Source organism: Ornithorhynchus anatinus, chromosome 13 (assembly GCF_004115215.2).
Source record: "Ornithorhynchus anatinus isolate Pmale09 chromosome 13, mOrnAna1.pri.v4, whole genome shotgun sequence".
In the NCBI taxonomy this organism is placed as follows: domain Eukaryota; kingdom Metazoa; phylum Chordata; class Mammalia; order Monotremata; family Ornithorhynchidae; genus Ornithorhynchus; species Ornithorhynchus anatinus.
In genome coordinates this window covers 3,277,804-3,305,695 of record NC_041740.1, presented here as the reverse complement: position 1 = coordinate 3,305,695, position 27,892 = coordinate 3,277,804, and the positions used below count along the sequence as shown (strand labels likewise).

The following is a 27,892-nucleotide window of genomic DNA, read 5'->3' as shown; positions in this document are numbered from 1 at the left end:
CTCTTCTTCAACTCCCTTCTGTGTCACCCTGACTTGCTTCCTTTATTCATCCCCCATCCCAGCCCCACAGAGTTGATGTACATAATAATAATAAAAAATAATGTTGTTAAGCACCTACTATGTGCCAAGCACAGTTCTAAACCCTGGGGTAGATACAAGGTAATCAGGTTGTCCCAAGTGGAGCTCACAGTCTTAATCCCCATTTTACAGAGGAGGGAACTGAGGCACAGAGAAGTGAAGTGACTCGCCCAAAGTCACACAGCTGACAAGCGGCGGAGTCGGGATTAGAACCCACAACCTCTGCCTCCCAAACCCGTGCTCTTTCCACTAAGCCACGCTGCTTCTCATATCCGTCCTCTAGACTGTAAGCGCAATGTGGGCAAAGAATAGTGAAGCAGCGTGACTCGGTGGAAAGAGCCCGGGCTTGAGAGTCAGAGGTCTTGGGTTCGAATCCAGGCTCTGCCGCCTGTCAGCTGTGTGACTTTGGGCAAGTCACTTAACTTCTCTGTGCCTCAGTTACCTCATCTGGAAAATGGGGATTAAAACCGTAAACCCCACGTGGGACAACCTGATCACCTTGTAACCCCCCAGCGCTTAGAACGGTGCTTTGCACATAGTAACCGCTTAACAAATACCACCATTATTATTATGTCTGTTTATTGTTCTGTTGTACTCTCCTAAGCGCTTAATGCCCCCAAAATACGACTGGTTGATCGACTGTAATTTATTTCTTTATATTAATGTCCGTCTCCCCCTCTAGACTGTAAGCTCGTGGTGGCCAGGGAACGTTGCTGTTATACTGTCTTATCCCAAGCACTTAGTACAGGGCTCTGCACACAGTGAGCGCTCCATAAATACGATTGACTGGCTGTAATTTATTTATTTATAGTACTGTCTGTCTGTGCATGTACATATAGACATCATCGAGAAGCAGCGTGGCTCTGTGGAAAGAGCACGGGCTTTGGAGTCGGAGGTCATGGGTTCGAATCCCGGCTCTGCCACTGGTCAGCTGTGTGACCGTGGGCGAGTCGCTTCACTTCTCTGTGCCTCAGTTCCCTCATCCGTCAAATGGGGATGAAGACGGTGAGCCCCAGGTGGGACAACCTGATTCCCCCTGTGTCTCTCCCAGCGCTTAGAACAGCGCCCTGCGCACAGTGAGCGCTTAACAGATGCCAACATTATCGATGTACATGCGTACATACGTCTGGATGTCTGTGAACTTATAGACCGGAAGGTCATTGTGGGCAGGGAATGGGTCTGTTATATGGTGCTCTCCCAAGCTCTTAGGGCGGTGTTCTGCACACAGTGAGCGCTCAGTAAATATCACTGAGTCAGGCCTCTATGCTGGACTCCCAATCCGAGTGGCCACTCCAGGGGCGTTCAGTACCACGGACAGAGGCTGGAAGAAACTGGAGTGTCACTTAGGGGACGGTCACCCCAGCTGCCCCCGCCGGCCACCCCTCCCCGCTCTGCCGGGAGCGGATATTTCATCGTACCTGATGGACTCGATTTATCGCCATCGTTCTCGTCCGTCCGCCTCCCCCGATTAGACCGTGCGCCCGTCAAACGGCGGGGACCGTCTCTATCCGTTGCCGACTTGTTCATTCCAAGCGCTTAGGACAGTGCTCTGCACATAGTAAGCGCTCAGTAAATACTATTGAATGAATGAACGCCTCCCTCCCGCCACCCATTCTACCTTAATAAAGATGCCGTTCGTTAAGCCCTTACTATGTGTTAAGCCCCGTTCAGAGCGCTGGGGTACATACAAGCCGATCAGCTTGGACACCTTCCCTGTCCCACGTGGGGCTCACGGGCTTCATCCCTATTTTACAGATGAGGGAACTGAGGCCCGGCCAAGCGAAGTGACTTGCCCCAGGTCCCACAGCAGACGAGTGGTGGAGCCGCAATTAGAACCCAGGGCCTTGGTTCTCTCAGGCCCAGCTTCTAGCCACCAGGCATGCTGCTTCCCTTCTGAATTTATTGAGCGCTTACTGTGTGCACAGCGCTTGACTCTATTTATGGCCGTCGTTCTCGTCTGTCCGTCTCCCCCGATCAGTCCGTAAGCCCGTCAAACGGCAGGGACCGTCTCTATCTGTTGCCGACTTGTTCATTCCAAGCGCTTAGGACAGTGCTCTGCGCATAGTAAGCGCTCAATAAACACTATTGAATGAATGAATGAATGAATACTAAGCGCTTGAGAGAGTCCAATAGAACGATATAACAGACACATTCCCTGCGCACAACGAACATGCAGTCTAGAGGTCTGGGTTCACTTTCTTTTCTCTTCCTGAGCCTTGAGGTGACTGCTAATTCTGTTGTATTCTATTGTACCCAAGAGCTCAGCACAGTGCTCGGCACATAGTAGGCACTCAATAAATACGATCGATTAGTGGATCGATTGCAGAATGTGGGGAGGGCCTCGGGGCCGGAGAATTCTCGGGTCGGACAAGGGCTGGGTTTCCCGGGAGGAGCTGGGGTTCAGGTCAGAAGCTGGAGGGGGCAGAGAGTGATGACCTGTGGGGGGTGGGAGGTGGGAAGGGAAGCCCCCAGCCCCATTAACGGGCTGAGGGGTGGGAGGGGGAGAAGAGGGGAGTTTTCTCTTCCCCTCTCCTCCGTCTCGGGGAATGTTTCTCTTTCAGTCTGTCTCCCCTCAGAGCCCAGCTGTCTCACACATGCCTGCCTGCATCTTCTCTGCCTTTCCACAGCCCTCAGGGAAAGCGAGAGTTTCACTGTCAGCCTTCGAGGCCTCTCGGGTTGGATTTCGGAGGATCCATCTCACCATCCGTCTCTCGGTTCCAGGAGAAATCTCAGGGCAGCTGGGGCCAGCTCTCTCCCTCTCAGGCCCGGGGGGCGGCTCACTGGCTCTGCCTCTCCTACCCATCCACAGTCTACCCCTCGCGCCCCCAGCCTCATTTCTCTGTATCCAAGAGATACTGGTGTGTGTGTGTGTGTGGGGGGGTCTCCCTTCCTCCACTCTCCCCAGAGAAACGGGTTCGATCTAATGGAAAGAGTGCGGGCCCTTTTTTACTCTCCCCCCCCCCCCCACCTTCAGGGCCTCATTGAAGACCCATCTCCTTTTCCTTTTCCCTCTGCTCCTTCTCTTCCCCCCCTTCACCTCCCCTCAGCTAAACCCCCTTTCCCCTCTTTCCCTCTGCCGCTCCCCCTCTCCCTTCCCCTCCCCTCAGCAATGTGCTCATTTGTATATATTTTTATTACCCTATTTATTTTGTTAATGAGGTGTACATCCCCTTGATTCTATTTATTGCGATTAGGTTGCCTTGTTTTTGTCCGTCTGTCTCCCCTCGATTAGACTGTAAGCCCGTCGATGGGCAGGGATTGTCTCTATCTGTTGCCGAATCGTACATTCCAAGCACTTAGTACAGTGCTCTGCACATAGTAAGCGCTCAATAAATTTGAATGGATCGCCTCCAAAAGGCTTTCCCTAAGCCCCCCTTTCCTCTTCTCCCTCTCCCTTCAGCGTCCCCCTGACTTGCTCCCTTTGTTCTTCCCCACTCCAGCCCCACCGCACTTATGAACACATCTGTCATTTATTTATTTATATTAATACCTGCCTCCCCGATCTAGACTGTAAAATCATCGTGGGCAAATGTGTCTGTTTACTGTTCTATTGTACTCTCTCAAGCACTTAGTACAGTGTTCTGCACACAGTAAACGCTTAATAAATACGATTAGATGAAAGAAAGAAAGAAAGAAAGAAAGAAAGAAAGAAAGAAAGAAAGAAAGAAAGAAAGAAAGAAAAAGAAAGAAAAAGAAAGAAAGAAAGAAAGAATGAATGACCTCGATTCTTCCGTGTACCTGTTAGGTGACCTTGGCGTCTCTGTGCTCAGTTTCTTCATCTGTAAAATGGGGATAAGGGGCCTCTCCTCCCTCCTAGTGAGACTGGAAGCCCCCTGCGGGACAGGGATCTCATATCTACCCTAGCACTTTGCACAGTGTTTGACGCAGAGCAAGTACTTCACGAATATAGCAATTAGTATTTATTATTAAGTCTCATTGTTGGTTTGCCCACAGCCACGCAGGAGGGGCTCATCTCACTGTAGCTGTTACTCACTTCAGGGAGTAATGCCTCAGTGAACCATCAATTCTCACTTCCTAGTTCCTGTTGGGGTGGCGGGGCGGGGGGACGTGATAGGGATGGGGGAGGGCTGTATATATTAGACCTTCTCCCTTCATGCTTTCATTCCTACCCCTCCCCTTCCATCCCCTTGCTCCTGCCACCCTCCTCCCCCACCCAACCTTCTGTTGCCCACCTCTCGGCCTTCCTGCACCTTCCCGGCCCCCACCCTACTTGGAGGTGGAGTGGGGAATTGGGGCAGCTTCAAGCTTGGAACATCCCAACCCAATCTCTCTGGCACTACAACTGCCCCAAGGTTGTGTGTCCCCTAGCCCGCATCACAAAGCCACAGGGGAGCTTTCAGGAAATAGGCTCAAAGCAAACAGACAGCTGAAAACGAATCCACCACCAATGTCTAGTCATACACAAAGGGGCACTTGTGCTGTGCCACACTCCCCCTCTCAACCTGGCAGGGCCCTCGGCTTTATCCTGCCAGACTCAGTTGTCCCATCGCAGACTCTCTGTCCCAGTCTTAATAATAATAATTATAGTATTCGTTAAGCGCTTACTGTGTGCCAGACACCGTACTTAGTGCTGGAGCGGATACAAGCAAATCAGGTTGTACCCAATCCCTGTCCCATGGGGGGGGGGGGGCTCACATTCTCAACCCCCATTTTACAAGTGAGGTGACTTACCCAAAGTCACACAGCAGATAAGTGACAGAGCCGGGATGAGAACCCAGGTCCTTCTGACTTCCAGGCCCGTGCTCAACTACGCCGTGCTGCTTCTGTGGACTGCCCTCCCATCCCTCACTCCCCGCCTCCAGATGAGGGCAATCAGACGGGGCTAGTCAGCTGGCTACCATCTATTTCTTAAAGCGGGGCCTAAAGAATTGTTTCTTGTTAAGAGATCAGTTAGCCTTTCGGATTCTTTTGCATGTCTTAAGCACCCCCCTCCCCCCGCCCTCAGAACCAAGTCAGCCCCTTGGCCCATAGCCCCCAGTCTGGGCTACTAGCCTAGAGTGCCACTTCATTTGCACGGCTCTGTGTGGAGGCAGATTTTTGTCTGTCTCCTCAGGCTTCTGAGGAAGAAAAAGACTCACTAGAACCATCTGTCTCCTCTCATGACCCAGTGACAAGGAGGAGCAGGTGTCTCAGTAACTGTAGTAACCGTCTCACCCTCTCTCCTCCCAGGAGTAGCGCTGGTGTCATTCTAACTGGATTTCACAGGCACAGTGCTGGGGTCAGTCTAGTTGGATTTCACAGGCACAGTGCTGATGCCAATCTAACTGGATTTCACAGGCAAGGTGCTGGTGTCTATCTGTAACCGGGTTTCACAGGCACAGTGCTCGTAGCTGACTGTAACTGGATTTCCCAGGCACAGGGTTGGTGTCACTCTAACCGGAACTGTGTTTCACTGGAGATGCTGGCTCTCTCTGAAACTCATTTCCTGGAATTTTTTACTAGAAATTTCTCTCTGAGGCCCTGGAGTCTTTATAATTGTTTCTGCTGCCTCTACCCGACACTGGTCACACCCATCTTGCCACCCTCTGTCCTCCACTGCTCCGGTTGATAATAATCGAGATTATTAATATTAATAACGTTATTAATTATTAGTAATAATGATATTTGGTGTTTATTACGTGCCAAATATTATACTAAACGCTGAGTCAGATGTACTGTAATTAGGTGGGACAGAGTCCCTGCCCTACCTGGGGGTACAGTCTAAGGGGGAGAAGGAATAGACATTTCATCCCCATTTTATAGATGTGGAAACTGAGGGAGAGATACGCTGAGGATCAACTGTTTCTCCCTCTTCTCAGGCCCTGAAGAAGGCAGAGAGGAGGTGGGGGAGAGAAGGGTGGGGGTTTCGCTGGAAGTTTCTTCTTCCTTCAGGATCCTGGGAGACCTAAATTCCCTGCTCTGCTCCTTTCCTCCTTTGCATCTTAAAGCCAAAGCTATTCTCTCTCTCTCTCTCTCTCTCTCTCTCCCCTCCCCCCTTTCCCTCTCTCTCCCCATCTCTCTCCCTCCACCTCCTCAGACCTGGAAGTAAGAACATTAGCCGAATTTCAATTTCCCTCTAGACTATAAATTCATGGGCAAGGAATGGGTCTACCGATTCTGTTATATTGTACTCTCCCAAACGTTAACACAGTGCTCTGCACAGAGTAAATGCTCGATAAATATGATGTATAGATTGACTGATTGATTTCTCACTCAGAATCCATTATGGAGGAAGAGCGTGTCTACTCCCAGGCTGATTCTCCCCTTTTATGGGAAATGTCTCTGGAACAGGTCTCTTTCTCGGGCCAGCAGAAGTGGGGGATCTTTCTAATGGCCTCCTTCACGCTGCAGGATCTCAGGATGGGGAGTCTCTCAGGTTTTCTGTCTCTCTCATCTCATTCCTCGAAATCCAAAGAGATCTCTCTCACTCTCTCTCCCATTCTCTCTTTCTCTCTCCCTCTCTCCTGATACACAAAGCTGTCTCTCTATAACCTCTCACAGAGAGAGGTCTCTCAGCCTCTCCCTCCCTTCAGCCTTCCGGGGATGTCTCTTTGTCTCTGCCTTCAGACCTGGGTATGGGGCTTGGGAAGATACGCTCCTGCCAACAGTCTCCAAGGATGGGTCGATCCGCCTCACTGGGGTCTCCAAGACCCCTGCAAGAAGAGGGAAAGATCACAGAGATCACAAACCGTTTGGTGGAGTTAGTGGAGGTCTGGGGACGCTGACAATAAACCTGAAGAGAACTGGGTCACGGGGTTTACGCACAACTAAACACTCTCCTCAACAAGATTGAGTAGAAAGCTGAATTCTGCTAGAGAGGCAGAGACAGGCTTTCCCAGGATGGGCTGCCAGGCCAAGAACTGGAAATCGGAGTCCGGAAGGCCAGTGGGTCCTGAGGGAATTTGGCAGAAAGAGCGGGGTGCCAACATGGCATCCAGGGTTAGACCCGGAAGCAGTGTGGCCCAGTGGAAAGAGCCCGGACCTGGGAGTCAGGGGACCTGGTTTCTCATCCCTCCTCCCCCACTCGTCTGCTGTGGGACCTTGGGCAAGTCGCTTCAGTTTTCTTTGCCTCAGTTAACCCATCTGTAAAACGGGGATTAGAGCTGTAAACCCCATGAAGGACACGGACTGTGTCCAACCTGATAAGCAGTGAGGCAGTGTGGTGTAGTGGATAGATCAGGGGCCGGGGACTCAGAAGGTTCTAATCCTAGCTCGACCACTTGTCTGCTGTGTGACCTTGGACAAGTCACTTCACTTCTCTATGCCTCGGTTACCTCATCCGTAAAATGGGGATCGAGACTATGAGCCCCACGTGACGCAGGGACTGTGTCCATCCCGATTTGCTCGTATCCACCCCAACGCTCAGTATAGTGCCTGGCACAGAGTAAGAGCTAAGCAAATACCCTATTAGTATTAATAACAGTTACAGTGTCTGGCACATAGCGCTTAACAAATAACATAAAAAAAGAGGAGACCCCAGGGGACTCTGGGACAGAAGTGGCTAACCATAGTTTTGTCCCTGGCAGGAGGCAGGGGACGTTGGGACCGAAGCCTCAGGGACTCCCAGACTTGGCCCGGTTCGGGCAGTTGGCGGTAGTAGTAATCCCGGCTCCCATTCTCTTGCCAGCTGTGTGACTTTTGGGCAAGTCACTTCACTTCTCTGTGCCTCAGTTACCTCCTCTGTCAAATGGGGATGAAAACCGGGACTCGACTGGGACTCGACTTGATCACCTTGCATCCCCGCAGCGCTCAGAAGAGTGCTTTGCACCTGGTAAGCGCCTAACGGATGCCACCATTATTAATAGCGCGCCGTTAGTAGTGACAGAGGGGGAAAAAAACAACACTTCCCAACCTGGCACAGTCTGTACCAACCCAGCGAACCTGGGGATCCCCACTCTCTCCCTTTACCACCAGTCCATCGGGACAACAGTTGGATCCCCAATTCTCCAGCCCCAGCGGGCGACGGAAGCCTCTGGGGGTCCACAGCCCGGGGCCTGGGGCCCACCCTGCTAAGGGCTCTGAGGCTTTGCCTTGCCGGAGGTGTCCCATTCGGCCTCTTGGGAAGCCTCCCCCCGTCCCGCCGCCTCCCCCGGGAACCACGGACCCATTAATGGCAACGAGGAACAAGGGCCTGGAACCCATCCAGCCCATCAGCTAAAAGCGGTGCTCGTTGCAACCCAATTCCACGGGGCTGTACACACTCGAAGAATGGAATGGCAGCGGGATACCCGAGAAGCTCCTGAACCGTGGGCTCCGGAGGGGCGACCGACCGGCAAGGCGACAGACGGAACGCTCCGAGGGGGCACCCAAATGACGCGGGCGGAGCTGAAGCCCGATCGACCTGGAGGGCGCCCCTCCAAAATGGGAGGTGGGGTGTGTTTGTGTGGGTGGGGGTGCGCGGGCGGCGGGGAGTTGAGGAAAAGACAGCACGCAGACTGTGAGTCTCAGAGTGTAAATCGCGAGCTCTGTAAATAAAGTGGTTGCCGCAAGCCAGAGGAATAGGTTTTCTGGTGGGGGTTTTTTTTCCCCCGTGCAATTTCTGCAGAGTGGATAGGACGATTGGTCATGCATTGATCTTTTCAGGTGCGCCCACACGGTAGACAGCGACCGCAGTGAAAAACATCATGTCCGGGTACCACGGACAGTGTCTACGCACCTTTCTGTGTCCCCGTGCAATAGATTTGTACGCGTCTATTGTTTTCGAAGGGAAGGAGTCAGCAGAGCAGCCCTCCCCCGCCTCCCACATCCTCACGGGGCCTTGGCTTTTTTTTTTTTCCCCAGGATTTCAAGAATGATGTCTCATTGCTACAACTGCCTATGTTCCAGGTTTTCGTCCTCTCAGACCTGGGATCTCCCCTCCCCTCTGGATCTCCTCGTCCTTTTCTGCTTCCCCCGGCCACACCTGGCCCCCTCTCTTTATGGGGGGGGGGGTTAGGCGGGATCCAGGGGGACGGGGGTCCTAGGGAATCCGTCCGTCCCTCCCAACCTGCTCGCTCTCCCTTCCCAAGGGCGGAGAGAGACACCCGGATCTAGGAGTTCTCCACCCACTCCCCCAACCCTCCCAGGGCCCTGCTCTCTGCAGCGGGGGGAGGGGGCCCTGCCTGGGCTCAGCTGCCGGGTCTTCCCTCACCCTGGCCGGGTTGTCAACACTCTTACGTCCCCCAGGCCCCGGCCCCCACCCAGGGACAGCAGGGCCTCCTGCTTTGGTCCGAGGGTGGCTAGAGCCCCCCGCGCCCCTCCCCTGGCCTTCCCAGCCTCCCCCTCCCGGCCCCACACAGGGTGCCGGCTGGTTAGGCTGCAATCTGTCCTTCAGCATCCTCCCTGCCTCCTTGCCTAAATAAGGGATCCGCAGCTGGAGGGAGCCAGCCGGATGGCCTGGGGGGGGGGGGGGGGGGGGGAGGGGCCTGAGGTGGGGGCGGGGGACTGGGAGGACGCCGGGGGTGGGGGGATTCTCCTTGGATCGGGGACCCCTGGGGAAATAGAGGCCTGGCCGGGGAGATGTCTCAGCCCCGGGGAACCCCAGCTCTGGGTCTCGGCGGGCTCCTTCCCCCCCCCCCCGCCCCCAAGCCCCAACCCCTTCCAGCTCCGCCCCATCTTGCCGAAGGTGGGGAGGGGGGGCTCTCCGCAGACTCCAGCTCTTAGTGGGGGCGCAGGGTACCCCTGGAAATAAGGGGGGGCTCAGGGCTGGGGGAGGGGCGGGGCTCTGGGTTTGATCGCTCCCGGGCCAGTCCTTGAGGTCCCCACCCCCTTCCCGTCTCTTCTTCCCATCTGGCCCCCCGCCCCCCGCCTCATTCCAACCGGCAGGGAACCCTCGCTCCTTTCCCGATTTTCCCAATCCTGCCCCCGCTCCGGATTCCCCTTCCTGCGCCCCTCACCTCCCCATCCTTCCTTCCCATCCCCCCCATTCCCTCCCCGGGCAATCGGATCCCCCAATCCACCACCTGCTCCCCTCCTCCCCACACCTGTTCCCCGACACCCCTCCCCCCCCCCGTTACATCCCCATCTGGGGGTGGAGGTGGGGGGGGGGACACGGTGCGCCCCCTCCCCCTCCTCGGGCGTCCCGAGCTCCAGGGTCCCTGTGGCCGGTTTTGGGGGGGTTTGGGGGGGGAGCTTGCGAGGGGCGAGGGGCGGAGGGGGGGAAATCCACGCTGCTCAGCCAATAGGAGCGGCGGGGGCGCGGGGGAGGGGGAGGGGAGAAGGGGGGGCGCGCCTCGCGTTAACCCCTCGAAGCCCGGTCCGCAGCCGGAGCCGCAGCCGGAGCCGGACCCGCGCCAGCAGCCCGAGCCGGACAGGGCAGCGCCGGCCGCCGGGCCCCGGAGGAGGGGACCCCCTCCCCCGTCCCCCCCCGGCCAGGCCCGGCCCGGGCCTCCAGTCTTCCCGCAGAGCCGGCCCGGTCCGGTCCCGGTCCCGGTCCGGTCCCCGTCCGGCCCGCCCCATGGGCTCAGGATGCCGGTCCGGAGGGGACACGTCGCGCCGCAGAACACTTTCCTGGACACCATCATCCGCAAGTTTGAGGGCCAGAGTGAGTGCGGGGGGCTGGGGGGGGCAGCGGGGGCCGGCCCGGGGTTGGGGGGGGTGGGGGGTCGGAGCCCGGGGTGGGGTGGGGGGGCGTGCCGGCGAGTGGGCAAGGGGGGTGGGGAGGGGGCGGGCCTGGGGGCGGGCCCCGGGGGTGGGGGGGGGTGCTCAGGACTGGCTGCCCTGGGGGGAGTGCGGGACGGCCTGGACGAGGAATGTGGTCAGGGTGTGTGTGTGTGTGTGTGTCCACGGGGTGGGGAGGGGGTCCGGGCCGCACGTGTTCAAAGCCCACGACGACTGAGGGGGGTTGGGGGGCGAGGGCGCGTGGGACCCAAGCGTCCGGGAGCTGGGAGCGACTGGACCCCGCAAGGTCCCATTGTTCCCGAGCGCGTGACCCAAGGGTGCGCAGAGGGGTTGGGTAGGGCCCAGGAGGGCAGGGGCAGAGAGGGACAAGGTCCGACTGCACCCTCTCTCTTGGCCGTCCGGCCTCCTGGACCCTTGGAGCAGGAAGGGCAGAAGCGGCCCGGTGGGGAGGGGGCGAGGGTCCCCAGCCCCGCTTCCCTGGGAGAGAGCAGGGTGGTGGGCTTGGGATGTGAGCCCCGGGAGGGCCGCTGGGGTCTGGAGTCTGGTGCCCGTGGGTCTGTGCAGCGTCCCCTCCCTCCAAAATGGGCATCTCCTCTCCCCGCACCTGGAGTCCTAAACTCAGACCTCTGGGAAGAAGAGGCTTTAGGCAAGTTGCTGGTGTGCGATGGTGTTGGGAATCATCTCTGTGTGCGTGTGCGGGTGTGTGTGCGTGGACTGTGTGTTTGTTTACACACATACTCCAGGGAGCTTCCCCGGGGCTGGCTGTGTGCTGCCGCTGTCCTGCCGGTGGGGTTGCGCGGGACGGAGTGAGGGACCTGGGGGAGGGGGTCCCCGGGGGTCTGTAGGCCCCGTCGAGGGGGTGAAAAGTCGGGAGGCAGAGAAAGGAGAGGGGGTGATGCCTCTGTGAGAGGAGGAGGAGGACAGAGAGTCAGAGAGAGACACACACACACACAAACACACACACACACAGACCCCCCCCTTTAGGGGTTAAACTGGGCGAAGGAGAAAAATGAAGGGCAAAACTCTGAGAACGAAGTCTTGTACACAATAGTCCCCTTCGACCTCCCCAGCACATCCCGTCTCTTAAACACACACACACACACCACACCACACCACACCACACCACATCCCAGCCTTCCCTCTCTTCCCGGGAACAAGACTCACTGCAGGAAGGGCTGTTGGCTCCAAGGGAGTGAGTTTCTTCTCCCTTTTGGGGTTCCGGGGGTCCTGCTGGGAGGCAGATGCCAAGGTGGGAGACCCCCGGGTCCTCTCCTGCCCAGGGGGATGACTTCATGCCTGTCTTCTGTCTGAGCTCCTCGGGAGGGTCGGCTGAGAAGGGTGCTGGAGGCGGGTGGAGCCGTGGATGGGACTGGTGCCACAATAAGGTTCCTGCTGTGGACTGGGAGACTAGGGGGACTCCCCGGAGCCCTTCTGGGGTCCGACTTCTACCCCCACAGGGCTCCCTCTTTTGGGGCATTGATGGCAGGTAAGGGTGGATGCCCCAGAGGAAAGAAAGATCCAAGGAGACTCAGATGGTCCAGGAATGGGGATGGGGTTCGGGGTGAGGGCAGCTCAGGACAAATCCCAAAGTGGGGGCACGGATCTCCCGGCCTTGGAGGTACTGCCAGGGCTCATTGCAGCTGGCCCAGCTATGGGGCATGGTTGGCGTGGGGGTGGGCTCCTGTTGGCACAGCTGGCACTGGCCTAGCCACAAGGGCACCCTCAGGGGTTGGGGGGGCACAGAAGCTGCAACCCCGGGATATGGTGGGGGCCAAACCAGGCCCGGAGGTAGTGGCCGATGAGGCAGAATGACCAGACAAACCCTGGTAGCATCTTTCTTGGGGAGACCAGCACTTTCCGCCCCAACTCCCACCGCCACCCGTCTTCTTAATAATAATAATGATGATGATGATGATTTACTATGTTCCAGGCACTGTTCTAAATGCTGGGGGTGATACGAGATAATCTGGTTGGACACAGTCCCTGTCTCACACAGGGCTCACAGTTTTAATCTCCATTTCACGGATGAGGGAACCGAGGCACAGAGAAGTTGGGACTTGCCCAAGATCACACAGCAGCAGAGAAGGGGCGGAGTTGGGATTAAAACCCATGGCCTTCTGACTCCCAGGCTCATGGTCTAGCCACTAGGCCATGCTGCTCCTCCGGGCCTCGGACTCCCTTCTCCGCAGGGCCTCCGGCCTCCAGCAACCTCCCCCCCCCGCCGGCCACCCCCAGAGAAAGCTTCCCTGGGCCAAGGCCTCCGTTCTCCATGGAGCCTGGATGACCTTGGCCATACCCCTGGGCCTGAGGCCGTGCCCTGGTCATCCCTGGTCACCTCTGCCTCCTCCCCACGCCCCCAGTTTCCCTTGCCTTTGTCTTCCCTTCCCTCTCTCCACGGGTGCCAGACACCCCCCACCCCCGCTCCAGGGGAGCCCCAGGAGGGTGGAAGGGCTGAAAGGGGCAGACCCCAAGGATGGCTCCACGTGGAGGAGGGGATCTCCAGGAAGAGGAAGCCTCTGGGAGCCGCAGCGGGGGAGGGAGAGGGGGGCATCCAGGGGAGGCAGCTGGGGTTCTGTCCCAGTGGGACTGACAGGCGCTGCTGCAGGAGAGGGGGGCGGGAGGCTGTGCCTCCGGGCGAGGCGCTGGGCTCAGTGTGCGGGGGAGGGGAGAGGAGGGGAGCGGGGCCTGTCCTCCCTCTCTCCTCTGCTCCCTGCTACCGCCCGGCCTTCCCCGTCTCCCCCGCCCCCCGCCCTGTGTTTATCCCTGTGACACGGCTGCTGACACACGTCGCAGACACCCGCCTAGCTGGCTGAGGCCCCAGCACCGAGAGAGAGCAGCGGGGAGGGCGCGGGGTGAAGGAAGCTGGCCGGCTGCCCGGGAAACCACAGTGCCAGCCTCAGAGGAGGGGGTCGGGCCCGGCCGGGCTGGGAGGAGAGGAGGCCGTGGGTACCAGCCGCGGGACTGGGGAGCCGCCGGGGACCGTCCGTCTCCCGCTGGGACGAGGCTGAGGAGCTCAGACTCCAAGGAACCGGAAACACTCCCTTTTTCCGACCCGTCCCCTGTATCCCCGTCTCCTGGGGACAAGATTTCCCATCCCCCTGCTTCCCTTTTACCTGCTGAAGGATTCTGAGGGATGTCTGAGTCAATCCATCCACCCATCCATCCATCCATCTTATTAGAAGCAGCATGGCCTAGTGGCAAGAACCTGGGCTTGGGAGTCAGAGGATGTGGGTTCTAATCTCCGCTTGGCCACTTGTCTGCTGTGTGACCTTGAGCAAATCACTGCACTTCTCCGGGCCTCAGATACCTCATCTGTAAAATGAGGATTGAGACTGTGAACCCTGCATGGGACTACCTGATTACCCTGTATCTACTCTAGCGCTTAGAATGGTGCTTGGCACGTAGTAAGCGCTTAACAAATACTACAATTATTAACATTATTATTATTATTCTGGGTGCAGAACTCCGTACTAAGCACTTGGGAGAATCCAGTACAAAAGGGTTGGTAGACATGGACCCCCAGGGTCATTTATGCGTGTGTGTCTCTGTGTGTGTGTTTTAAATAGCATTTGTTAACCCTTACTATGTGCCAGTCACTGTACTAACCACTGGGATAAATATAATTGGCTGTCCCTCACAGAACTCATAGTCTTAATCCCCAATCTAAAGACGAGGTAACTAAGGCGCAGAAAAGGGAAAATCACTTGCCCAAGGTCACACAGCAGACAAGTGGCAGAGCTGGGATGAGAACCTAGGTCCTCTTACTCCGAGGCCCCATGCTCTTTCCATTAGGCCACGTTGCTTCCCCATTTTACAGGTGTGTGTGCGCGTGTGTGTGTATGGCGGGGGGGAGGGGGAGGCTCGGGGGGGGGGGCGGAGTCCGCGGGGTGGCCTGACTCTGGCATTTAGGATTCCCCCACGAACCCCCACCTCTCACCCACAGGCCGCAAGTTTATCATCGCCAATGCGCGGGTGGAGAACTGCGCGGTCATCTACTGCAACGATGGCTTCTGTGAACTGTGTGGCTACTCGAGGGCTGAGGTGATGCAGCGCCCCTGCACCTGCGACTTCCTGCACGGGCCCCGCACCCAGCGCCGGGCCGCTGCCCAGATTGCCCAGGCCCTGCTCGGGGCCGACGAGCGCAAGGTGGAAATCGCCTTCTACCGCAAGGATGGTAGGGAGAGCTGTCGGGGGCCTGGGGGTTGTGGTGGGGTGAGGCTGGGGGCTGGAGGATGGGAGGCTGAGGGCTAGATGGTGAAGCCAGGGGGCTGGGCACTTGAAGCCAGGACCGGAGGCTGGGGAAGAGAGGGACATTTTCTACAAAGATGAGGTGAGTGGGGTGGGCAGAGAGAGGGGGCGGGGGGCATGAGGGGAGGGTGGGGAGTAGGAGATGTGTTTCCTGGGCCGGACTAGAGGATTGCCCCTTTTCTGGGCCGGGCCGGAGGGGCCCTGGGATCCTCTTCCCTACGTGGAGCTGGTCAGAAGAAGCCTCCCCAGGTAGAGGAGGGCAGCAGCCAATGGGATGGTGATGGTGGGCTGTGGGGGTCGGGGGGGGGGGAGACGGAAGGGGGACAATGGAGGAGCTGGGCCACGGCTTCTCTGTCTCGGGGTCGGGAGAGGGCAGCGATGCTGACCCTGGCTCCTGCCCCCTGTTCATCCCAGCTCAGGCCCGGTCCTTCCCCATTGCCCAGCCTCCTGGCCTGCCTCAGCCTCTGCCTCTGCCTCTGCCTCTGCCTCTGCCCCTGCCCAGGCTCGAGGCCCCGGTCCCATTCCGTCTCCAGGTGTTTCTGCTCAGCCGCAGCCTCCCCGGGGGCCGGAGAGCGGATAAACAGTGCTGAGGGGCGCGGGAGGCGGGAGTGTACAGCACGTCCCCCCTCGGGGAGCCGGGGTCCGAGCGTCTGCTCCTGCATCGGGGGGTCCTCCATCGGAGGGGGTCCTCCAGGGGCGGCCGGCACAGTCGGACAGTCCCCTTCTTGGGTGGGCCCGGCCTCGTCGCCTGGACAGTGCTCCAGGGCTTAGTACAGTGCTCTGCGCACGGTAAGCGCTGAATAAGTACGACTGAACGAACGGACCAGGGCTCACGGGCCTTGGGGTGCGGTTACGCCGTTCCCTTGGCTTGGGAAGGCCGGACTCACCACCATCACCCTCTCGTAGAGAAGCAGCGTGGCCTGGTGGCTACAGCCGGGGCCTGGGAGTCAGAAGGTCATGGGTTCCAATCCCGTCTCTGCCACTTGTCTGCTGTGTGACCTTGGGCCACTCACTTCCCTTCTCTGGCCCTCCTCTGTAAAACGGGGATGAAGACTGTGAGCCCCACGGGGGACCGTGTCCGACCCAATCATCTTGCATCTACCCCAGCGTTTAAAGCGGGGCCTGGCACCTCGTAAGCGCTTAACAGATATCATTATTTTTATTTGGGGGGGGGAGGGGGCTGGGTTCAGATCGGGGCTGGAGGTGGGGGGAGGGTCTCCGGGGCAGATAGGGGGCCGGGGGAGGCCGGGCGGAGCTGCTCGTTGGCAGGCGCCGGCAACGACAGCTGGGCAGTGTCGGTGTCTCCGGCCCCGAGGCTCTGCGCAGCATCAGGGCGCTCAGCCAGACAGCGCCATGAATCAGCCGCCCGCCCTCCCTCCCTCCCTCCCGCCGGGCTGGAGGTGGGGAGGGGGCGGGGCCCGGGCCCAACGGTGCGGAGGCCGGGGACTGGAGCTTTTGGCGGGGCGGAGGGGAGGCCCGGGGAGAGAGGGCCACGTCGTCGAGGAGCGGCCTGGGGGCGGGAGCCATGGCTCCCGAGGTCAGGCTGGGAGTCAAGGACGGAACCGAGAATAGACCCAGGAGTCCCAGGCGGTCTGACCCCAGTTTCCTCACCGCCTCGTGCGAGGGGAGCAGTGCGGGGGCTCAGACGAACAGCCTGTGCATCTCTCTGGAGGCGCTGTGAGTTCGCAGAGAAGGGTCGGGGTCGATGTGCGTTCAAAGCCCCGTCGTTGGGTAGGGATCGTGTCTATCTGTTGCCGAGTTGTACTTTGCAAGCGCTCAGTCCAGTGTTCTGCACACAGCAGGCGCTCAGTAAATACGATTGAATGAAGGAACGAAAAGGTGGGTGGGCCGGTGGGTGTGCGCCTGAGCGGATGTGTTATTTATTCATATTCATTCCTCTTTACTTCCTTTGATGTTCGTCTCCGCCCGCCCCCCACCAGATTGTAAACCCGGTGTGGGCAGGGATCGTCTCTCCGTATTGGCCGAATTGGGCTTTCCAAGGGCTTAGTACAGTGCTCGGCACACCGTAAGCGCTCAATAAATGCGATTGAATGAATGAATGGATGTGGGTGGGTGGAGGAAGGGTGGCGTGGGGGGAGGGAGTGACTAGGGATTAGGCCTTCTTGGGGGGTGGGATTGGGGTCTGGACTGGTGACACCCCGAGCTCCGACAGGCCCAGCCCACCTGAGGTTGCTTCCCAGACCCAAGTGGGCGCCTCGGGGGGGGGGGGGGAGGGGGGAGGGGGCCAGGAGGGAGGGGAGGGGGGCGCCGTTCACCGGCCCCTCACCTGCCAGTTGTCTGGGATCAGCTGGCCGCTTAGCACTGTTTGTGTCTCCGCGGCGACCGTTTGTTTTCCATTCCGTGCCCTGGGCTCCAGCGAACACACGCCCCTGTGTCCCCTCTGCCTTTGCGTGGGTGTCCACGCTGTCTCCCCGGGCCCTCTGTCTCCCGCCCCTCCGCTCGGAGTGTCTCTGGGCCCCTGTGGTCTCCCCGTCTCTGTCCCCGCCACCTCGCGTCTCTGCCTCCCCGGCCCCGGTGTCCCCTCGCGCTTGTGCGCGGGTGGGGATGGGGGCGTCTCCCGAGGAGATCCTCTCCCGGCTTCTCCGCTCCAGCTGCAGGCCGGTTGCCATGGGAACAGGGTCAGAGGGCTCCCCGCTGCTGCAGCTCGGCTGCCGGGGGAGGGGCAGAGCTGGGGCTGATGGGGGGCGGAGGGGAGGGGAACACCAGGTCAACCCCTTCCCCCCGTCCAATCTCGCCTTGAGGCTCCAGGCCTTATCCCCAGCCCCTCGGTGAGGAGCTTTGGAACCCCCCCGGGAGGAACGAGACCCCCATCCACTCCCTGACCCTGGGGGACGAGTGCCGAAGGCCCTGGAGAATTCTCTTTTTCTCTCCCCCACTCTCTTTCTCTCTCTCTCTCTCCTTCTCTCTCTCCATCCTTCCCTGCCCCCCGTCCCAAAATATCTTCTCTTATCTCCTCTCCTCAGCTCATTCCCTCTCCCCACCCGGTCCAGCCCCCTTCCTATCACTCTGGCCTCCAGAAACTCTTCCACTGTGGCTGCCTCCCTCTCCCCCTCCCCAGTCCCCTCTCACCTCCTAATGGCGTGATGGGGAGACTCCTCCCGACCCCAGCTCCCAGGTTGTGTAGTACTCTCCCAGGCGCTTAGCACAGTACCCTGCACACGGTAAGCGTTCAATAAATACGATCGATTGAAAAACGGAAGGAGTTGGGAAGGTTTGCCTCGGAGAAGAACAGGCTGAGGGAGGGAGGGAGGAAACAGCTCCTATCCTTCCCAAGACTAGGTCGCAGGAGTCAGGAGGGCCTGAAGCAGAGGGGACAGGCCCTCTCCAGGAACCACCTTGACCTCCTGCCCAGCCTTCCATCCTCAGTTCCTGGCTGGGCTCCTGGGGAATCGTCTTGCACCCGAACCGTCCCACCACGTTCCTGACCCTCAATGGAGGGGAGCAATTCAATAATAATAATAATAGTATTAATAGTCATGGTTTTTGTTAAGCTTTTCTATATATCAAGCTCAGTTCTAAATGCTGGGGCAGATACAAGACAATCAGGACCCACAGGGGGCTCACATTCTAAGTAGGGAGAACAGGTATTGAATCCTCATTTTACAGGTGAGGGAACTGAGTCACAGAGAAGTTAAGTGGCTTAAGAAGTTAAGCAGTCCAAGGTCATACAGCAGACAAGTGGCAGGCCTGGGAATAGAGCCCAGATCCTCTGACTCTCAGGTCCTGGACTCTATCCACTAGGCCATGCTGCTTCGATCTGGGACCATCCCAGGAAAGCTGCGAATCAAACCTCCGCTCGAATCAAATCTCCGCACCTCTCGCTGTCTTCGGCTGCCAGAGGCCCTGCGACAGGGTGTGAGGAAACCGGAGGACAGGATTCTCATGGTATTTGTTAAGCCCTTCCTCTGTGCCAGGCACTGTACGAAGCTGGGTAGACACAAGCTAATTAGGATGGACACAGTCCTCGTCCCACCTGGGGCTCACAGTTTTAATCCCCATTTTACAGATGAGGTAACTGAGTCATAGAGAAGTTGTGACGTGCACAAGGTCACACAAGTCGGGGATCCGGGATTAGAACGCAGGTCCTTCTGACTCCCAGGCTCGAGATCCAGCCAATAGGCCACACTGCTAGTAAGCACTGTTGATTGAAATGTCTGGCTTGCTTCCCCCTCAGGACCAATTAATGTCTTCTCACTGTCACCCTGGGCTGGCGGGTTGGTAGGGGCTGTGCTGGGCACAGAGCAGGAGAGGTTTGAAGAGTCCATGGGCCTGGACCCCCTAGACCGTCTCCCCATCTAGAACATAAGCTCAGTGTGGGCAGGGAACATGTCTACCAATCCTATTTTTTGAACTCTCTCAAGTACAATTACAGTGCTCTGCACAAAGTAAGTGCTCAATAAATACGATTGATCAATTGATTGATTGATCGGATGCCCCTGCTTGAAGCAGTCACACGCCCAGCCCCGGGGGTCCCGGCCCCGGCATCTAGCGAGGGGAGCAGCCGGGCAGGGTCTGCGTGACCTGATTCGAGGTATCTGCCCCTTGGCCCCTATGGCCCCACCACATCCTTCCCCTCCCCAGCCCGCCGGGGTTCTGGAGGGCATTTGGAGGGAGTCTCCTGCTTGTTGTGTCTCCCGCAGCCCCGGAGAGGAGCTGTGTAAATATTTGTGCAGAAGGCAGACGGCTGGGGACCGGCAGTCGGGTCGTGGCCTTGGAGGAGGGAGACAGCAAGGATCGAGAATCGGGAAAGGAAAGACAGGAGCGGGAGGCGGGAAGCCGAGAGGAGGGAATGAAGCGGGGCCGGTCTGCTCAGCCCTGGAAGCTGGTAATCGAGTCTGCTTCCCCACACCCCGCCTCCGCCCCCCAACCGTCCCCTTCCTCGTCCTCCCTTACTCCTTATTATTATGGTATTTGTTAAGCTCTTACTATGTCACAAGCATTGTACTCAGCGCTGGGGTGAATACAAGCAAACTGGGTTGGACACAGTCACTGACCTGCGTGGGGCTCACAGTTTTCATCCCCATTTTCAGATGAGGGAACTGAGTAACAGAGCAGTGAAGTGACTTGCCCAAGGTCACACAGCAGAGACGTGGCAGAGATGGGATGAGAACGCAGTTCTTTCTGATTCCCAGGCCTGTGCTTTACCCACTAGGCCATGCTGCTTCTGTGGCTCCCCCTTCAAAATGGCCTCTTTTTAGGAGGAGGAGACGGGTTCAGCCTCCCTAGACCCCTCTGACTCCCCCGGTGACATCGCTATGGTGGGGATGGGGGGGAACACTGGCCTCGCCTCTTGGACATGGGCATATTCGTTCAATCACATTTATTGAGCGCTTACCCTGTGCAGAGCCCGGGAGCCTGGGTGGGCACGGCGCAGGCAGAGAGGCCGCAGGCGCCCATGGCCGGCAGCTCATCTCCAGGGCCGCAGCCGCTGCTAACCACTTGGGAAATGGTGGCACGGCAGGAAAGAGAAGAATTAAAGTGGTGGGGGGAAGCGGGGGCTGTTAGGAAACAGGTGCAAGGCTGCTCTTAGCATCCCCCATGAATTTAGTCCTTGGGGGATTCCGGCCCAGTTGGGGTGAGGGGGATGAGGGGGGTACCTGTTCGCGAGCCATCTCCCCAGTAGACTGTAAGCCCCTTGAGAGATGGACTGCAGTCTACTACCCGCTACTCCCTAGAAGGCGTAACCTAGAACTCGGCCCCTAGAGGATGCTGGGTAAACGTGAGTGACCGGAGTCAGGTCCGGGGCAGCTTCGGAGCAGAGGGAGGGGCCCGGCAGAGGCCCCGAAGGAGGAAGGAGCCGGGTTGAGGAGAGGGATGCGGAGGGGGCCGGAGGGCCTCGGCTCTTTCCGGCTGGGCCTCGTGGGCTGACGGGTCAGGTGGGGTCAGGATCCGGGAGTGGGGAGAGGAAGGGCGGGGCAGGAGCCAGGCCGGACGTGAGCTCTGCATCCTTCCGCTTGGGCCTGAGCAGGGAAGGGGTGAGGGTGACGGAGCTCCTCTGGGAATGGGAAGGGGGCTTGGGAGGTTGAGTTGTGCCCCTTGCCATTTTCTTCCTCCTTACCTCCGACCCCCCAACCCTGCCTCACGGGCTGTGTCTCCCCCTGCCCCCCTTCTCTGAGATGGGCAAACGAAGGCGGTTTTGAGGTCCTGGCTTGGCCTCACAGGCTCCCAGGGGACATCAGGAGCGTCCAAGATGAGAACTTGGCTTCTTCTGAGAAGCGGAGTGGTCTAGTGGATAGAGCCACTGCCATGGCCCTGCCTCTTTGCTGTGTGAACTTTGGCCTTTCTCTGGGCCTCAGTTACCTCATCTGAAGAATGGGAATGAAGACTGTAAGCCTCACTGAGGGACAAGAACCGTGTCCAGCCTGACAATTTTGTGTCTGCCCCAGTGCTCGGTACAGTGTCCGGTACATAGAAAGCATTTAATAAATGCCAATAAAAAAAAGAACTCCGACCTGAAGAGGGGAAAGATGGTGGGAGGGGCAGGCCCAAAAGCTCCAGAGTTAGGCGAGCCTTGGTCCCAGGGTTCAGGGACAGAGGGATGGTTGCCTGCCCCTGCCACTGGTCTTTGGCAGGACTTGCATCATACCCTCTTGCACTGGGGGTTGGGGTGACTGGGCCAGGGAGGGGTGTAGTGGTGAGGACCCCTTCTAGGAGATTCTTCTTCCCGGGCTGTGGAGCCGGAAGTGGGGAACTTGGGGGATTCAGGGCCTGCACTGAGGGGATAATTCCAGGTAGGAAGGAAGCCCCATTTAATAATAATAATAATAATAATAATGTTGGTATTTGTTAAGTGCTTACTATGTGCAGAGCACTGTTCTAAGTGCCGGGGTAGATACAGGGTAATCAGGTTGTCCCATGTGAGGCTCACAATCTTAATCCCCATTTACAGATGAGGTAACCGAGGCACAGAGAAGTTAAGCGACTTGCCCACAGTCACACAGCTGACAAGTGGCAGAGCCTGGATTCGAACCCATGACCCCTGACTCCCAAGCCCATGCTCTTTCCACTGAGCCACGCTGCTTCTCACCGACCTCCATCGCATAATTCCTTGGGTCACTTGGCTCTTTCTGGTTGGCCACTCACGGCCTCGCCGCCGCCTGGCCCCTTCCCCTCAGTCCCTTCGTTCTTCCCTGGCTACTGGGCCCCCCAACCTTCTCGGCTTTCCCCTCCCGGCCCCTGTCAGCCCCTGCCTCGCCCCCAGCCCCCCAGCCTCTGCTCAGAGCTGGGCCATCCGGGACACAGGGGCCTCAATTCTCGCCGCCCCTTCCTACTGCAGCCACCAAGCTAAATATAACCTGAGGTTGCCCAACAGCCCTGTGCCAGAGACAGCTTCTACCGCCCCAGGGGGAGGGTCTCCCTGGAGAGCCAGGGCCAGATCTCCTCTCTGGACCCGCTCCCCACTTCCCCTCCAGCCCCCTCTGCCCCTCCACGTTGCCTCGGGCTGGACAGCTCCTCTCCGTCCCCCGGGGGCGACCCCAGGCTTGTTGTGGGCAGAGAATGGGTCCGTTTATTGTTCTCCTGTACTCTCACCAGCGCTTAGTACAGTGCTCTGCGCACGGTAAGCTCTCAGTAAATACGATTGACTTGAATGAACGTCCGAGGCCGCGTTGCCCGCCAGGTCGTAGATTCCCTCCCCGCCCCAACGCCCCATTTTTCCTCCATTTCCTCTTTTGGGAGTCACTCCTTCCCACGAAAAGGGGGTCCCCGACCCTGAGCAGGACCCCTGAGGCCAGATAGACCCAGCCCCATCCTCGACGCCCCCCACCTTCCCAGATGGAGCAGGCGGCGGTTCTGGGGACAAAGGAAATGGAGAGAGGGAGCCCCGGGGAAAAGGGAGTCTGGAGAGAGAAGGAGAGGGCCAGAAGCTCCGTTGCCCATTTCCTCCTTCCACGAAAACCTTTACAAATGAAATGTAAATTGACATGCAATTGAGCTCCATTGGCTCAGTTCTCCCCTTCGCCTCCGGGAAGCGTCTATGAACTGTTCTTCCAGGCCCGGTGTCCTCCCTTTCAGCCGAGCTCCCGCCAGAACGAAATGGGGAGTCAGGCTCGACTCTGACGCGGGGAGGGAGAGGGAAGGGGCCCGAGTCTCCTTTTGGGGAGCAGAGTGGCAGGAGCAGGTGTGGGGCTGCAGATTCCCACGACACCCCCTTTCCACAGCCCCCAAAACCCCCACCCCAAAACCTTAAATTCTGATTGAGCAGCTCGGACATTTTGTGTAATTGGCCTGCAGTCCTGTCCTTAATGTTTGTTCGTCGTCCCGGTCCCTTCCCAGTCTCTAATCTCAATCCCCTCCTGCATCTGGCCTCGTTCCCCCCCCCCCCCCCAACCCCCGCCCGACTTCGATGCTTTTCGTTGTCTTTGTCCCCAACCCTGTCTTTGAACTAATGGAAAAAGCACAGGCTTGGGAGCCAGGGAGAGGCAGTGTGGCCTAATGGCTAGAGCACAGGCCTGGGAGTCAGAAGGATCTGGGCTCTAATCCCAGATCGGCCACGTGTCTGTTGTGTGACCTTGGGCAAATAGCTTCAGTTCTCTGGATCTAAACTACCTCATCCGTAAAATGGGAATTGAGATTATGAGCCACATGTGGGACAGGGACTGTGTCCAACCCAATTTGCTTGTAACCACCCTGGCTCTTAAAACAGTGCCCGGTACATAGTAAGTGCTTAACAAATATTACTGTTATTTTTCTGATCCCAGCTTCACCACTTGCTTGCTGTGTGACCTTGGGTCAGTCACTTAACTTCTCTGTGCCTCATTTTTCTCCTCTGCAAAATGGGAATTCAGAACCTTTTCCCGCTCCTACTTAGTCTGTGAATCCCATGTTGGACAGAGATTGTGTCCAACCTGATTAATTTATATCTACCCCTGAACTTAGAAAATAGTTCTTAGTATATCTATCCCAGTAAATAGAGCACAGGCCTGGAAGTCAGAAGGACCTGGGTTCTCATCCCAGCTCCAGCATTTGTCTGCTGTGAGACCTTGGGCAAATTACTTAACTTCTCTGGGCCTCAGTTACCTCATCTATAAAATGGGGACTAAGACTGTGAGCCCTATGTGGAACAAGGACTGTGCTCAACCTGATTAATTTATATCTACCTCAGAGGTAGTACAGTGGTAACCGCTAAGCGCTTACTATGTTCCAGGCACTGTACTAAGCGCAGGGGTGGATATGAGCAAATAGGGTTGAACACAGTGCCTGGCACATAGTAAGTGCTTAACAATACACAAAAAATAGTGCTTGATACTCAGTAAGTGCTTCATTGTTATTATTATCATTATTGTTAATTGCCCCCCATACGCATCCCCTTGCCTCTCTCTCCCATTTGTTGGGTCCCCAGGCTCCCCTCCCGCCCCCGCTCTGAAGACGGGGAGGACGCGGGGACCAGTCAGGGAGGACAGACAGCTCCTGGGGAGGTGGGCGTAGGAGCCGGCCTGTGACTGCCAGGAAGTGGTAGCCCCTCCGGCTTTGCCGGCCGTGGGCTGGCAAGGACTCTGACATTCCTGCCGGGTGATTCCTAATGTTGGTATTTGTTAAGCGCTTACTATGTGCCAAGCACTGTTCTAAGCGCTGGAGTAGATACAAGGTCATCAGGTTGTCCCAAGTGGGGCTCACAGTCTTAATCCCCATTTTACAGATGAGGTAACTGAGGCCCAGAGAAGTGAAGTGACTTGCCCAGGGTCACAGAGCTGACAAGTGGCGGAGCCAGGATTAGAACCCACGACCTCTGGCTCCCAAGCCCGTGCTCTTTCCACTAAGCCACGCTGCTTCTCTGCATTCAGGAACTCCCCTCCCCACCCCCTGCCACGGATGGGTTCTTGAAACTCAATTATTGTGGGGGACCGCCTCTAATCTGGCTGCTCCTACAGTCTCTGGGAGCCATTTCGGGGCCCCTGGTTGCTTTAGGGGTAACGAGGACATTGAGGGAGGGGAGTTACCCCCGAATCGTCTGGGGAAGGGGCGGCCCTGCGGGGGCATCAATCGCTCTAGAGTGGAGAGAACCTCCCTGGTGGGTGGGTGAGAGCTTGGCTCTGTTGGGTTCGCTAGCTCTCTTCCCATCCCCTCTCCCTTTCCCGCAGTCCTTCCCTGTGTCCCTCGGCCTTCATCTTCCAAGCGGCCTCCACCCTTCTCTTCCTCTTGGCCTACCCGAGGAGGAGGCCGGATCGGCGGGTAGATGCTGCCACACTGAGGCTTCCACCGGAGCTGCAGACCTAGGTCTTCTGAGGGCCCTCTTTCCTCTTTCTGAGCCTTCCCCGGATTTCTTCAGGCCTGGCCTGGACCCAGGAGTCGTGAGGTCAGGGGCAGGCTGGGTGTGTGGGAGAAGGAAGGTGAGCCCTGGAACACGCGATTATAATAACGATGGTATTTGTTAAAGGCTTACGACGCGTCAAGCACTGTTCTAAGCAGCGGGGTAGACCCGAGATCATCGCGTTGGACACGGTCCACCCCCACGCTAGCTTGCCCCCTCCGTAGGCCCCTGATGCCGTGGGTCACTGGGGTGTCCAGGTCCCACCCCGCTGCAGCCTCCAACCCCCACTCTGACCTCGGCTCTGGCCACCAGGTCCTGCTGCCGCTCCGGCTGGCAGCGGGCAGGGCAGCCCGGAGGGTGGAGATGCTCGGCATTGGCACCTGCATTCTGAGGGGAACCTGGCCCTCGGGTCCTCCGGGGCCCTGGAAGCCCATCTGGGGCTTAGCTGTGGCTAGAGTGCCCCTCTCCTAGCCAGGAGATGTTGGGGGGAGAGGGCAGAGGCAGCATCCAGGCCCCCTGCTAGTCTGCTCTGGCGAGGAAGGGTCAGCAAAGCCCCAGACCAGGGGCAAATGGCAGGGAGTGGAGGGAGAGAAGGCCAGGCCTCAGAACTGCCCCTTGTGCTTTTTCTCCCCGTGATCGCCGGGCACGGCTCCAGCCTGTGCATTTTTGGAATAACCGGGACGTTGACTGGGCTATTTGGAGGAAAACATCCTTTGAATGTGTGTAAACAGAGGAGGCCGGGGCAGAGGGGTGGTAAGTGTGTGTGTGTGTGTGTGTGTGTGTATGTATGGGAGGGTTGGTGTGTGTGCTTGGGAGGCTTTGTGTGTGTTTGTGTATGTTTGGGGCACTTTGTATGTGCGTACGTATGGGAGGTTTTGTGTGTATACATGTTTTAGAGGCTTTGTGTATGTGAATGAGTTTGGGAAGCTCTTAGTATGTGTGTATGAATGGGAGGCTTTGTGTGTGTGTGTTTACGTGTGTGTTTGGGAGGCTTTGTGTGTATGTATATGTTTGGGAGGTTCGGTGTGTGTATTTTTAGGAGGCTTTGTCTATGTGTATATGTGCGTTTGGGAGGCTTTGTATGTGTCCGGATGTATGGGAGGGTTTGCGTGTGTGTGTTTGGGAGGCTTTGTGTATATATGGATTGTTTTGTTTGTGTGTGTGTGTGTGTGCGTGTGGATGTATGGGAGCTTGAATTTAGGGACGGGGGGAGAGGAGGGGCTCGGGGTGGAGGAGGCTGTTCAGAGTTGAAACCTCAGTCCAGGGTCACAGAGTAAGAGATAGAGGCACACATTCCACTCTGGGCTTTGAGGGTGGGGAGTTCTGAGGTGTTTGAGATCACGGTGTTGAGACCCCAGGTTGGACTCTGGGGGCCCCGGACCTCGGGTCTTTCTCCGGGCTCGGGCCACTGCCTCGGGATCTCAGTTCAAGGTTTTGGGGTGAGAGGGTTGGGGTCTCGGGGTGTCAGCAGAGGAGGGTTGGGAGACTGGACCAGAGGCTCCAGTGTTTGGGGGGTGCCTGGCCCTCAGGGGCTCAAGTCTCCTGAGGTCCGGGTGGACCCCACAGGCCACCGTCCAGGGCCGCTTCCCATTGCGGGCCGTGGCTGGCCACAGCCATATTTGGGCATAAACTGGAGGCAGCCTGTCTGGGTGCCAACAGACCTCCCTCCTCGGCCCCCGGAGCCTGCCCCTCCCTCCGCCGCTCCTGGAACCGGCTGGGGTCGGGGGCCGGGATTAGGCCCAGGAGGGTCAGGAGTCCTGGGGCTCGGTGGCCCTGGGGTCCGGGCCGTAACATTTGGGGGAGATTCCCTCAGCTCAGCCCTAGCCCCATCCCTCCCGCCCCCGACCAAGTTGGCTTCAGAGGAACTCATCCTTACTGGATTAACCCCACAGCTGTCAAAAACCCCAATCCGCTTAACCCCCCACTCCAGGCCAGCCCCGTTCCTTGGAGGGGGTGACCCCACTCCCATCTGGCCTCTTTGGGCTAATCCCACTGCCACTGGCTCTGGCTCAGCCCCGTTTCCTTGCCCTTCCCCTCTTTCCCAGGAGTCCTACTATCATGGGGGGACTGGGGGTTGTAAAGTGTGGTGCCTGTGGTCCTGGGAGCTGCCCCACCCCTTCCTGTGTCCAGGGTGCCCACACCCCCAGGCAGAGGCCTGAAGTTCGAGAGGGTGAGGGGTCAGGGATCAGGGTCAGGGATCAGGGTTGAACAGTACAGGGGATGGAATATGGAGGGTTGGGAGACGGGAAGATGAGGAATGGGTTTGTGTTGCTTGAGAAAGTTGGGACTACGGTGGAATCGCCCTCAACCTCTCACCTTCCAGCTCCTCTTCCTCATGCTCCCTTTCATCTTCCATCTCCTCCTCCTTTAACATCTCTTGTCTCCTCCTCCTCTTCCTTTTACTTCACTTCTGTCTCCTCCTCTTCTTGTCTCCGCCTTTTACTTCTCTTCTGTCTCCTCCTCCTCCTCCACCTCCTTTGACTTCTCTTCTGTCTCTTCCTCCCCCTCCTTTTACTACTCTTCTGTCTCCTCTTCCTCCTTCTTTGCACCTTTAACTTGTTCGGTCTCCTCCTCTTGCCTCCTCCATTTACTTATCTTCTGTCCTCTTCCTTTCCTCCTCCTTCACCTTCCTCTTCTACCTCTGTCCCATTCCACTCCTCCTCATCCTCATCCTCCTCCTCTTCCTGCTCCTCCATT

At 57.8% G+C, this 27,892-nt stretch overlaps 1 protein-coding gene across 2 annotated transcripts in view; it reads left to right on the top strand.

The window, feature by feature from the left end:
• The first annotated feature begins 10,345 nt into the window (after nt 1–10,345).
• The window catches only part of KCNH2 (potassium voltage-gated channel subfamily H member 2), a 38,199-nt gene continuing 20,652 nt past the window's right edge, over nt 10,346–27,892 (top strand). The window contains exons 1-2 of one of the 2 annotated variants that reach the window (XM_029077787.2): nt 10,346–10,600; nt 14,621–14,851. In XM_029077787.2, the coding sequence (XP_028933620.1) occupies nt 10,525–10,600; nt 14,621–14,851 (307 nt within the window). In that variant the 5' untranslated portion in view covers nt 10,346–10,524. The remainder of the gene's footprint in view (nt 10,601–14,620; nt 14,852–27,892) is intronic. The other variant, XM_029077788.2, reaches the window with a different exon arrangement.